General features: G+C 54.5%; 1 protein-coding gene across 5 annotated transcripts in view; it reads left to right on the top strand.

Moving 5' to 3' along the window:
- Positions 1 to 12,941, top strand: part of NR6A1 (nuclear receptor subfamily 6 group A member 1) — a 70,357-nt gene that overhangs the window by 40,216 nt on the left and 17,200 nt on the right. For 4 of the 5 annotated variants that reach the window (XM_071817424.1, XM_065854067.2, XM_071817423.1 and 1 more), the window contains one exon: positions 12,548 to 12,778. In XM_071817424.1, coding sequence (XP_071673525.1) covers positions 12,548 to 12,778 — 231 coding nt within the window. Of the gene's footprint in view, positions 1 to 5,902; positions 6,022 to 12,547; positions 12,779 to 12,941 lie in introns of those variants that run through there. The other variant, XM_065854069.2, reaches the window with a different exon arrangement.

The raw sequence follows: 12,941 nt of genomic DNA, 5'->3' as shown, positions 1-12,941 counted from the left end.
CAATAACAGAAAAGCTAATTGCAGTAAAAATAAGACCGAAGGGCCAACCAGCCTGCTAGCAGGAGTCGTTTGTGTACTGGTCACCTAAGGAGCATCCAGTGTGTCAGAGCCCGCGTCTGGTGGGTGGCCAGGAGGGCTCAGAGCTCAGCCCGGAGCTGGGGATTCCACTCCCGAGAACAGGAAAAGCTGATTGTGAAGTCTCGGTTTGTATCGTTATCGCACTCAGCTTTCCGGTGTGACGAGGACTGCACAGCGCAGGCTCTGTGCCCTGTGTCACTGCCAGGGCTGCGGTGCCTCTCAGGGTGACACCGCGGCGGGGCCGTCCGTCCGTCCGTCTGTCGGATGCTGCCATCTCCTGTCCAGCCGCCAGCCAGAGCCAGCCCTGCTCGGGCCATGGCTCTGCCGCAGGTCACCGCATGAGAACTGCTTCTCGCGGTGACACAGGGCTGGACAGCGGTGACACAGGGCTGGGCAGCGGTGACATGGGCTGGGGCAGCAGCAGTGACACAGGGTTGGACAGCAGTGACATTGGCTGGGACAGCAGCAGTGACACAGGGCTGGGCAGCGGTGACACGGGCTGGGACAGCAGTGGTGACACGGGGTTGGGCAGCGGTGACATTGGCTGGGACAGCAGCGGTGACACAGGGCTGGGCAGCGGTGACACGGGCTGGGACAGCAGTGGTGACACAGGGTTGGGCAGCGGTGACATTGGCTGGGACAGCAGTGGTGACACAGGGCTGGGCAGCGGTGACACGGGCTGGGACAGCAGTGGTGACACAGGGTTGGGCAGCGGTGACACGGGCTGGGACAGCAGTGGTGACACAGGGTTGGGCAGCGGTGACATTGGCTGGGACAGCAGCAGTGACACAGGGCTGGGCAGCGGTGACATTGGCTGGGACAGCAGCAGTGACACAGGGCTGGGCAGCGGTGACACGGGCTGGGACAGCAGTGGTGACACAGGGTTGGGCAGCGGTGACATTGGCTGGGACAGCAGCAGTGACACAGGGCTGGGCAGCGGTGACACGGGCTGGGACAGCAGCGGTGACACAGGGTTGGGCAGTGGCGGGGGACAGGCGGGGACCCTGTGTCAGTGCCGTGCACAGGAACGCCTCAGGATTGGACATTGCTTAAGCTCACTGTAAATCCCCAGGATTAGAAGCTGTGGATTTATCCTCTCTTTCCATAGAATCCATGCGTTTATCTTTGCTTGGAGATACAGCCACTCAGAGCAGGCGCTGCTCGTGCCTTCCTGCCCAGCGCCACGCTGGTGTCACCGCCTCCCGCCCCTCTGCCGCGTCCCACCGACCAGCAAGGGCACAGGGCAGGATCTGCCCCTCTCTCCTAATGACCTAAACCAGCTAATTAACAGTGGCAGTCATAACAGTGTGTTCCATGCAGGTACAGAACTTGCAGCCTTAGTTCTGAAGTTTTTTTCCCCTTTGTTTTGCTATCTGACCTGAAATGTAAGGAAATGTCCTCTTGCTGTTTGGTTGGTTTGGTTGGTTCGTTTGTCTGTCTTTACAGTAATTGTTGCTGCCTGTTTGGAAATCATGGTCAGAACAATAATAATAACGACAGTTAGAATAAGAAACACAGGTCTGTTGTTATTGTTATTAAAAATACCAGCAGCTGCAGCAGGCAGTGTAGTTGGTACAACTGCCATTTATGCAAGTTGGGCCTAAAATAATCTTTTGGCTTTTCAGTTTACTGCTTAAACACACCAGACCTTTCCTGCCTCTTCAAATCTGGGAGATGCTCTCCGTCTTCTGACCTGCCTGCCCTTCCTCTGGTCACATCCTGCTGAACACTTGCCTTTTCTGCCCAGGCACGGGCCCAGTTCAGGCTTAGATAAAGAGATTTCTGCTCCCTCCTGCACGTGCTGGTGTTGGTGGGTGCGCTGGTGCTGGTGGATGTGGTGGTGCTGGTGGATGTGGTGGTGCTGGTGGGTGCGCTGGTGCTGGTGGGTGCGCTGGTGTTGGTGGGTGCGCTGGTGGGTGCGCTGGTGTTGGTGGGTGCGCTGGTGTTGGTGGGTGTGCTGGTGTTGGTGGGTGTGCTGGTGTTGGTGGGTGCGCTGGTGGGTGCGCTGGTGCTGGTGGGTGTGCTGGTGTTGGTGGGTGCGCTGGTGCTGGTGGGTGCGCTGGTGGGTGCGCTGGTGCTGGTGGGTGTGCTGGTGTTGGTGGGTGCGCTGGTGCTGGTGGGTGCGCTGGTGTTGGTGGGTGCGCTGGTGCTGGTGGGTGCGCTGGTGTTGGTGGATGCGCTGGTGCTGGTGGGTGCGCTGGTGCTGGTGGGTGCGCTGGTGTTGGTGGGTGCGCTGGTGTTGGTGGATGCGCTGGTGCTGGTGGGTGCGCTGGTGCTGGTGGGTGCGCTGGTGTTGGTGGGTGCGCTGGTGTTGGTGGGTGCGCTGGTGCTGGTGGGTGCGCTGGTGTTGGTGGATGTCCTGGTGTTGGTGGGTGCGCTGGTGTTGGTGGAGCCCTCCCATAGGAAGGGAAGCGCTTTCTGCAAAGGGTTTAGAATGGAGCTCGATTGCCTGCTCACAGAAATGTAAAGCTTCTCCCTTTGCAATTCTCCTTTCTTGTACTTGCCCACGAGGGCAGTAAAACCATATACTCCTCATGCCTACAGTCCCATTTGTTTTCCCTTTTTCCTCTCCAAGGAGCCCTTCACCTCCCCCTGCTTGTCCCCTCTCACACAGAGCGGGCGCCCCTGTTGTCACCCAGCGTCAGACACGGCTCGCAAGCCGCTCAGTCGACGGGGGTGGAAACGCAGTGCCGAGCAGATAAAAATGTAAAGAAACAGATAAAACTGGGTGTTTGATAAAAGGTTTTGATTTGCACAACAACCTCTCAAAGTAGTAAGGAGGAGGAAAATGCTTCATTTTATGTGCACCAAGAGAATACCTTCACCAGAATTACCACACCATGTTCCCGGTGCATTTAGCACTAGGGGCAGAGGAATTACCGCATCTGTGACGAAAGTGCTGTCACAACACTTCTCGGAAGTCAGGCAGATATTTATTATCATTTTTTGCAGTTCCTTCTGTAGCTTCTGTAAACAATTTTATTTTAATTTTTGTAATTGTCTCTGAAATATGTGTATACGTAGGGTGAGGGGAGGAGTCTGGGATTCCTTGTGCATGATTTGTTGCTTGAAATCATATGCACTTCAGTGTTGGAGTTTGGTCTGTGGCAGGCTCGGTTACATGGAGGCCGCTCTTGGTTTGGTCGCCTTCGGCACCGAGATGTGCTCGGTTTTGTGGTCCGCAGCTCGGACTTTGTTCGTGCCACAAAGGGGCCGATGTCTCAAACTGCGTTGACACAACAGAGCCCCGATTGTCATGAAAATGGGCAAAGCCTCGCTGGAGCCTGGAGAACTATGAACCGGGGGGTGGGAGGGAGAGAGCTGGAGGCAGGGGCTGCCGGTCCGCAGAGTGCTGGGAGATCCCAGCCTCCTGCTTCCCGTGCCCGTCCCTTATGGCCATAATGTCAAGACAATAAATCCACTGCAGGCAGCAGTGTCACTTGTCGAGTTTTAACAATGGTTTTGGCTTTTACTGATATAAACTGGTGTTATTCTAGAATTTTAGATTTCGGTTACAATAGCATCAGTTTTTCCTGTTTGGGGTGGGAATTGGCTGATTCGGGCTAAAATAAGAACCAGCCACTTCATTTTTCCTTTCACCAGGCTGGCTGAGAGGCTGTTTGGTTCAGACAACAGAATTAATGCTTCTTGTCCCTGCCTGCCCTCTGCCTATTCCTAGTTTGGTCTCTCAATTTACAGGACAGTTCCAGGTCTCTGCAATTGTTTTCTTCCCTTAAGGATTTATTATGGACAAACTGTGACCTGCATTCAATGTGAGTTTTGCATAATTTGGAAGATTTAAGTTGTTTGGTCAATTATCCTTTTTCCTGGCCAGGTTTGTCTATACTCGCCTTTGTTTCTGAATTAGCAGGGTTCGGTGTATCTCTGGTTGGAGTCCCAGCAGCAGTTACGTGCACAACTTCACGTTGGCCTGTTATCCCGAGATGAAGTTGCTTTATTTCGGCTGGCTGTGTCCACATCGCGCCGCGGTGTTACCAAACGAGCACTCTGCATTCTGGTCACAGCTCTCCGAGGGGTGCCGGGCCGAGCCGAGCGCTCGCAGGGGATGAAGAATGCGGAGCTTTGGGAGCAGGCACAATCGCAAGCAGCTGTGTCAATAGTGCGGGGGGCACCTTGGCCGTGCGCTGCGAGGGCAGGGACCAGCTCCTCGCACAGCCCCGCTTGGGTAACCCCCGAAGGCAAAGGAGAGAGGTCAATCGGAAGAGCGTGTCAAGGACCGGCACAGTGACTTCACAGATTTACAGCGTAAGCAAACTGGAGACCTGGCCCAATGCACGACTGGTTGGCAACAGCTTGCTCCTGCAGAAATGCTGGGTTAAAAATGGGATTATGAATAGACGGAAACCCAGAAGGGCTGGGGTTGGCAGGGACCTCTGAGCCCGTCAGGCCGGCCCCCCCAGCCCAAGGGCTCCGCTGGGGCAGGGTGCCCAGCCTGCAGGAGGACGCTGCTCAGCTCTGCTCTGGCGTGCACAGGGGTGTTATTTGCATTGCTGGATGTCACCAGAAAGCAATAAAATTTCAGGCTTGGGATCGAGTGAAATATGACCTCTTTTGTTGCCTCTGTGCCTTGTTTATTTTAAGTCAACCATTTCTCAGAGCGTGGTTGAGCCCTGCAGTCCTCAGGGTGAGGAACAGAGGCAGATCTGGCTTTTGAACCGGGTCGGCGTAGACATCTGGAGCACAGGCTGAACTGGGCATTAGCAGGAACGTTTTTGGCCATTCCCTTCAGTGCCCTGGTGTGGTGAGCCTGGGGCTGGGCTTGGCCAAACCCAGCTGAGCCCTGGGACAGGTTTTCGGGTATCCCATGTTTGCAGCACACAGGAGCTGCACAGCATCCAGTGCTGAGTTCATCCCCGGAGGAGGATGAAGGAGCAGAAGAACTTCATGAAAGCAGTAACTGCTGCAGAGGAACACATGGCTGTGTCCGACAGAGCTCACCGTTACCAGGGCTGCCACAGTGGGCCCGGTTTTGAGACAGGTAGATCAGTTATGGATTTTTTATTATGAAGGTTTGTGCTGCCGCCCAGTCTGGAGGCAGAGATGATCTCCCTCAGGTGCACAGGCAGCATGGACGTTTCTTATGAGAGAGAGGAATTGGGAAGAGATGAAACACCAATTATATCATGTAGTGTTTTTCATCATAGTGCTGATTTCCTTGTTGGAGCTATGGCCAGTGTGATTTTAACTCCATTCTAGCACTAGTGCTGCTGGAACTGTTTCCATCAGGAAGGTGAAGGCCAGCTCACTGACCAGCCAGTGTGGATCATGCTGTTAGGTTCTGATCGTTTGACTGACCTTTGCGCTTGCCCCTCACCAGCCGCCCGTGCACCAGCCCTACCCGGCCATCGTCTCTCGGCACACACTGGGTCCTTGTGCCACCGCTCGGTTCGGGTCCCTGGTCCCTGTCCCCACGCCGGTGAGTGCGGTGCGGGCAGCTCTGCCCGGCGTGTGCTGCTGCCTGCGTTTGCTCGGCCGCAAAGCGGGACTCGGTCGTTAAAACGAAACAAGGTTTCGGCCAATAGTTGTTACCGGCTTAGAGAAATCCTTTTCACACTACAAACCCCGCTTTTCTCTTGCCGTGCGTCCATCCCGTCCCTCAGCAGCCGGTTGTCTCGGCCGTGCCAGGAGCTCGGGGGAAAGAAACCTCGGGCAGGTTGCGGCCGCGCTGCGGGGCCGAGGGCCGCTGTCCGGGAGGCGGCGGGGGGACCCGTGCGGGGCGGCCCCTTGGCGGCGGGCGGGCGGCGGGGCCGGGGCGGGCTGGCCCGGTGACATCACGGCTCGTTAGCATAGGGCCGGCCCCGGGCCGCGGCGATGGCCGAGCCGGGCTGCCCGCGCCGCTGGCCCCGCTCCCCGCCGGGCCCGGCCATGAGGCGGCCCTGAGCGCGGCCGGGGGGATGAAGCGGGACTCGACCTGCATGGAAGGTGAGCGGGGGCGCGGGGGTGCGGGTCCGTCCCCGCAGCCGCCCCGGGGCTGCCCCGTCCCAGCGCCCGGGCCCAGGGGTGCGAGGCCCGGGTTCGGGTTCGGGTTCTGCGGCGGGGCTGCGGCAGCGAAACAGCCGGGAAGGGTTTTTCCTTGTCTTTCTTCCCGCGGCGGCTCCGCGCTGCCGGCCCTGCAGCCTTCAGCTGCGCACCGCGGTATTCAGCTGAAAAAAAAGGTATTAGTTTGTTTTGTGGCTTAATTTGTTTATATTTTATACTTCCTAATCCCTCTGACCATCTGGTAGAGCTTTTTTAAGCATTGTTAATTATTGATAGTATCGGGGTCATGTAGGCACTTGATAACGTAGCTCCATCTCTCCTGAGACTCATACTAGTCCACAGATATTTTACAGCTTGTTTTGTCCCCTGTGATTGAGGACAGTGGCAAAGCTTTCCTCCGCGTGAGGACACAATACTGAGGTTTGGGTAGCACACGTTTGGAGCAGTCATTATTCTCAGCCGTGCCCAGGCCCTGCCTCCTCGTAGGCAGGGACTTCTGCGGTTTGTTGTTTTAATCGTAGGTTTTCTTAGTTCTGCATCACTCTCAGTCGTTGCACATCTAGACAACTTAAATAGGTCCACCATAATTATTTTTAGGCAGGCAAGTCAGCTTTTAATCTTACTGCTTTGGAACGTATCCGTTTTTAAAGAGTCTAAGCCAGATTTTAATTTGGAGCGTATGGCTGGAGCAAGGGCAGGGAACCGTGCGAAAGCCTTTGCTGAAATTGGATTAGGGAAAGCTGATCACCTGGGAGAGCCGCGGGCAGCCGGGGCTGCTGCGCCAACTGGGGCCGGGGCTGCGGGAGCGGCTGCGGCTCCCCCGGGGGCCGGGGCGCGTTTGGGCCAGGGGCTTTTGTCCCGAACTCTTTGTGCTGCAGGGAAGGGTCCGGCCCGTCCGGCCCGTCCGCACAATGGGGCGGGCGATGGGCCCTGCGGGACGGGGTGCGGGGGGTGCGGGGTCCCAGCCCGCCGGGAGAGCGGCATTTACAGATGAGGTTTTGATATGCAAATGGTGATCGGTCCAGGCCCGCGGAAGGGAAGGGTGATGGGTTTCATCAGCTGCATCTCTTGATTTATACCCGCACGAAAACAAGCAGCCGATGATTTCTGGTTTAGTTTGTTTGTTTTTGTGAGGGTTTTCTTCTCACTGAAGTCTTCTTTGGCAGGAATAAGATCAGTGTGGAATAAGACTGTGAGTTTTCTATTGAATTACTGGAAAGAGAGAGTGAAGCTGAGATGCACTGGCGTGTCTCAGCATTTCTCCTCTTTTCAATACCCTGTTGGTGCTTTTCAAACTGCAGCCACACTCTGTGTGTCTGTCGGTACAACATCTTTTTACAGCAGGAGAATAAGGTTGCAGGCGACCTCTTTCCTCCCCCCTCCCCCTTTTTTGATTTTAGAGGACTCGAGGAGGCTTGTCCGTTTAAATTAACCTTTATCCCAGCTGGGCACACAAATGTTTTTGTTTCAGTTCACAGAGGGTTAATTCTGTTGGGGCTCACACTGTGGCCGGCCTGATCCGGAGCAGCACAATCTGCTCTTTGAGCCTGGCCTGGCCAGGCTGGACCCTGGTACCTTCCCCACGTCCAGCGAGGCGCTGGGACCCCCATCTGCGGGTGCAGGGGGAGCGGGACACCCCTGCACGTTGTGCCCGTGGGCTCGGCTGCGTCTTGGGGACAAACCACCCAACAGAAGACTTAACCCCTGTGTTCATTGATTATAAGTTAGAGAAAAAGCCCTTAAGCAAACGTGCCTGGTTTTGGGGGTGGGCTTGTTTGGACAATGCAGCACTCCGTGGGGAGCGGGGACAACCCCAGTTCTTTGGACTGAATTTAACAAGGTGTTTTTCTTGAAACTAAATTGACTATGAAAAAGTTAGGAAAGATGGGGAGGAAAAAGAAGACATTTGCTTGTGTTTGAGGCTTCATCAGAGGTGAGTGAGATTTTGTTGGGATTAAAGAAACGTGCGTCCCCTCCCCAAACAGCTGGGATTGAGCAGACTGAGATTTAAACACAGCTGAAGGTACCATGGGCCATGTTATGATAGGGTGAGTTAATCATGAAGCAAGTAAATGATACACAGTTGAAAAGATGTTGAATATATCAATGAATTGCAGTGCTGAGTGTCATCTCTAATCTTTTTTTTTTTAGCTGTATAAGGTTTTTTTAGCTGAAAAATCTCGTTCTGTTGTTCAAATGGGAAGTTCTGCAGCTTTCCATGTCCTCCCTCTCTTCAGCAGGACCGAGTCCCAGCACCGTCTGCTCGGGGGGTTGTGCCTTCGCTTTTGGCCTCGCTCTAGGAAATAAAGTCTTTGTTTCTGCTCTATTATAAAGCACCGCAGTTACAACCACGCAAGCTGCCTGCAGGGCTCTCGGTCTTATTTCCAGGGTAGGGCTCTGGCGGGGAGCTGAGGGTGCTGTGCCGGGAGGGATGGGACCTGCGGGTGCTGTGCCGGGACAAATGGGTGTGATCCCTGGAGGGATGGGTGCTGTGCCGGGATGGATGGGTGCGTTCCCTGGAGGGATGGGTGCTGTGTTGGGACGGATGGGTGCGCTCCCTGGAGGGATGGGTGCTGTGCCGGGACGGATGGGTGCGCTCCCTGGAGGGATGGGTGCTGTGCCGGGACGGATGGGTGCACTCCCTGGAGGGATGGGTGCTGTGCCGGGACAGATGGGTGCGCTCCCTGGAGGGATGGGTGCTGTGCCGGGACGGATGGGTGCGCTCCCTGGAGGGATGGGTGCTGTCCTCCTCCTCCTCGCAGCGGGGGGATGAAGGCTGCGTCCTCGGGAGCTGCTCGGCGGCGGTGCAGGTGGAGCCCCGCCGAAGGCCGGACCTGTGTCCTGGTACTTTCATTTATTTGCCATGTATTTTAGACGCTGGTTCGTGTGCTTTGGTGTTTTTTGTGCGTCTTTGCTGTGTGCTTCAGCAGGATTCAAAGGTATTTCCTTTTGGAAATTTGCAGGAATTTTATTTTTAAAATTATCAAGACTGCTCATTTTGTGGAGGGGAAAAGCAGGTCCTAAAAAATAAGTGTATTGCTTGTACCATTTGCCTTATAAAACATAGACAAGTGGAGATTTCTTCACTTTCTCACACCATCCTCTGTGTCTCTTGTGTAACATCATAATATTCTTGGAGAATTTACATTGTATTAAAATGTGCAATGAGACCTACCATGACCTTTGAAAACAATACGTCCTTTAATGTGGCTTCGGGGAGGGGTGAGCGAGGGAATAGCCATAAAAATCTTCAGGGTTCAAGATGAGGTTGAGATTTTTGTGAGTGCTTTTGTCGTAGCAGCAACTGTTTGATTTAGTGGCCCCCGCTACAATGGGTGTGAGAACAAAGCCAGAATATCCCGAGTGCCAGTCGGTTAAATGTAGGACCCATCAGGAAAGTTGAGGTGGGGGAGCTTCCTCAGCTTGCTCCCTCCGAACTAGAACATGTGCAAGGTACTTGGAAAAACTTACCAACTGCTTTGTTTCTTAACCTGTGGTGTTGTGTGTGGCTTTTGAAACCAGAGGAATGGGGGAGACGAGAGGTAACAGAGCCAGGGGGGCTACTTGCTTTAAAATTGCTATAGTTTGTGTTTTGATATTGTAGTGAAATGTCAAGGTTAAGGGGGTTCGGAGCACCCCCAGTGTAAAACTGCTTGAAATGTGCCCGTGTTTTACCATTTCTGTGGAGTTCGCTGGCTGCGCCCCGCGGTCCCTGCGGTCGCCTGCGCAAGGTGCTTGCATTAAATAGGGTGAAAAACAGCAGAGGTCAGGATCTGGCAAACCCAGCCTGGACATGGGGCCTGCACCGTGGTTTTAAACCCCCGAAACTCAACGACTTTGTGTAGGTAATTATTTTGTATCTACCCATTTTGTTCGAGCAGCAGTTTATGGGGTACGAGGGCACTTCGTCTGCAGCCCCGGGAGGTCCGTGTCTTTGTTCGCTGCGTGTGCCGCTGGGCTGCGCCGGGTTTGCATCTGGAAATGCACCCAGTGAACAGTTTGTGCAGGGAGGTGTGTGCGGAGATTGTGGCCGTGGGGCCATTCGCACCCCTTCGCTGTCCCCCTGCTCACGGGAGATGGGGACGGCGAGAGAAGGATTCTGATTCTCCTCTCTTTAACCGTCCCAGCCTCCCATGTTCGCCAGGCATGGGCCTATTCTTCCCACAACAAAAAAGCAGCCTGGCAATGAGCCTCATCTCCATCCTGGGCTGTGGGGTGAGGAGGGAGCCCCCGGCCCCGCAGACACTGGCCCTGGGACGCTGCCGCTGTCCCACGTCCCCTCTGCCGGGTGTGCGAGCCGGCGGTTTCGGGGCTCCGAGTGCCCGGGCGAGCGCGGCCGCTGCTGCTGACCCCGGGATCCCCGCGATTTATGGCACTGCTGGTGGGAGCAGGGGGAGGGCCGGGAGTTAAGCCGGGGCTGAGCTAAGCCTTGCAGATAGAGGACTCTTGTGTCGCAGGCTAATCCCCCGACTCCCTCTCTGCGTTTATCAGATCGCTGAAGGTAGAGATTATGCAATTGGTGACTACAAAGTCATGTTTAGCTGCCTCCCTTCGGCGAGATGCTCCGGTAGCTCCCGATCTGTGCCAGCATTCCTGTGGGGCTGTGTTAAGCGCATACCTGAGGTCGTCTGTCCTGTAAAACTGGGAATGTTTTAGGGAGGTGATGACACCACAAATGTTTCTTTAGCTAAAGTTTACGTTTCCTTCATTCATCTCTTTATTTTAAGGTTTTATAACAACGGCAGTGAAACTTGCATAAAAGTGCAAATTTGCCTGCTGTGCATTAGCAAAACTTTTAAAGATTAAGATAGTTTATGGTTTCTACTGGGTTTAAACTGCGGAGGGAGCTGCCCATGAATAAGAGCAGCTGGTTTAGATTTTTACTTGACTTGTGTAACTGAAGGTTGGTTCGATTTCTGATACATTTGGCTCGTTTATTTCCATTGGGTTCAGGTGTTCTCCAGTAGTAAGAAGCTACACCCTGGTTTGTCAGGTTGCTTGGGCTTTATCAACATTGGAGAGGACTTCACTGTGACTTCCATGTCCTGCAGGTAAAACCAGCTTTACCTGGTCAAAGTGAGGAAAGCCAGGTCTGGTGTTGTTGTGCTGCAGTGAGTTTGAACCAGCTCATCCTCACAAGCCAGCGCTGTCCTGAGGTTGGGGCTTTGCAAGGCCTGGCTGGTTTCGCAGAACTGCTGCTCCCAGCACTGTGCTGGCTTCTGCCTCCCTCCCTGCTCCACCGGGCTCTTTTTTAGAGTAGTCACGTCAGGTGGTTGGAATTTGCCCATTGGAAGTGGCATGGTTGCACCTTCAAGCCAAGAATACCAGCAGTAATGTTTTAACCAGCATCCCTGGGAAATGCAGGACAGTGAAAACCAGAAGTGTGGTTCCTGGAGCCCTGTTGCTCCAAACCGGAGCCATGTCCTTTCTGTTCCTCGGTGCCTCTGCTGTCCTTGGCCAGGGTGAGCCAGTCCCGCAGGTTTGCGTGCGCCCCGGAGCGCACTGGAATAGTGCCCATCTTCAAAGCACGGCTCTGTTTGCAACATGGGGATGTTAATGGGTTAAAGCCCTGGGGCGGGGAAGGCAGATTGGCCTGGTGTGCGAGGGGTTAAGCTGTTTGGCCGTGCTAAACATCTGCTGCAGGAAAAGCTGCTGGTGCAACTTGCTGGTATTATTTCCAGTGTAGCTGAGCTCTGATATGAAGCAAGGGTCAGGCCTCCCTCTGCAGATGCTGCAAGATAATGAGGATCCATCTGGGTTGTTAACTACCTGGGTCTCTTTAGCCATCACTCAATTTTCCTTTCCCTTTGATATCCGTGTCTATGGGGATCCCTGCTGATCCCTGCCCGCTCCAGGGATCACTGCTGATCCCTGCCTGCTCCAGAGGTCCCTCCCTGCTCACAGGTTCTGGCTGAGCTGTGCATCATCCCTGCTCGGCCTCAGAGGCGACGTTAGGGTCTTAAGATACTGAATTCGATATGACAGCTCCTGTTGCTGGGAGTCCTTCAGTTTGCATTTTTAGCCATCCAAAGGCCTTCCAAAGATCTGGAAAAGGAACAAGAAAATCAGGTCATTGTGGCTTAACTGTACCATCATTTCTATAATAATAATGTAATTCACTGGGGTCTGGGTGGTGATTTGTGCCTTGAGGCTTTTGCTGGCGCTGCAGGAGGAAGCAAGGAGGTGCGTGGGTCCCTCTGCTTGTCCCTGGAATACGTGAGATTGGATGGTGTTTCACATTCGTTGGTGTGTGCCAGGCACCATTTCTGTACCTGCAGCCCCTGGTCTGTGTGGTTGGCGTAGGGCACATCAGACCCTTCTTCCCCTCCAGGTTTCTGCCGTGCTCTGCTCTGCAGACGCCTGTCCGGGCAGGCACGGGCACCGAGACTTTCCCCGTCCCCGCAGGAGAGTTCCTGATTGCTCGGTGAGGACGTTTTGTTGACCACAAGCCTTTCTTCTTCTCCTCCAGATGAGCGGGTGGATCAGCGAACCTGCCTGATCTGCGGGGACAGAGCGACGGGGCTGCACTATGGGATCATCTCCTGCGAGGGCTGCAAGGGCTTCTTCAAACGCAGCATCTGCAACAAGCGGGTTTACAGATGCAGTCGGGACAAGAACTGCGTCATGTCACGCAAACAGCGCAACAGATGCCAGTACTGCCGCCTGCTCAAATGCCTCCAGATGGGGATGAACCGGAAAGGTAAAGAGGAGTGGGATTTTCCCTGGTGGAGGAGCAGGCTGGGGCCAGTGTCAGCAGCACAGGTGCCCCCTGCTCAGCTGCCATTTCCTAGTGCAATTCTGCCCCTAAAATTCTTGACAAGTGAAACTTCAGCACATTTATGCGTGGATAAAAAATTCTTGTG

Source organism: Patagioenas fasciata, chromosome 20, assembly GCF_037038585.1.
Source record: "Patagioenas fasciata isolate bPatFas1 chromosome 20, bPatFas1.hap1, whole genome shotgun sequence".
In the NCBI taxonomy this organism is placed as follows: domain Eukaryota; kingdom Metazoa; phylum Chordata; class Aves; order Columbiformes; family Columbidae; genus Patagioenas; species Patagioenas fasciata.
This window is presented reverse-complemented; position numbering and strand designations above follow the sequence as displayed.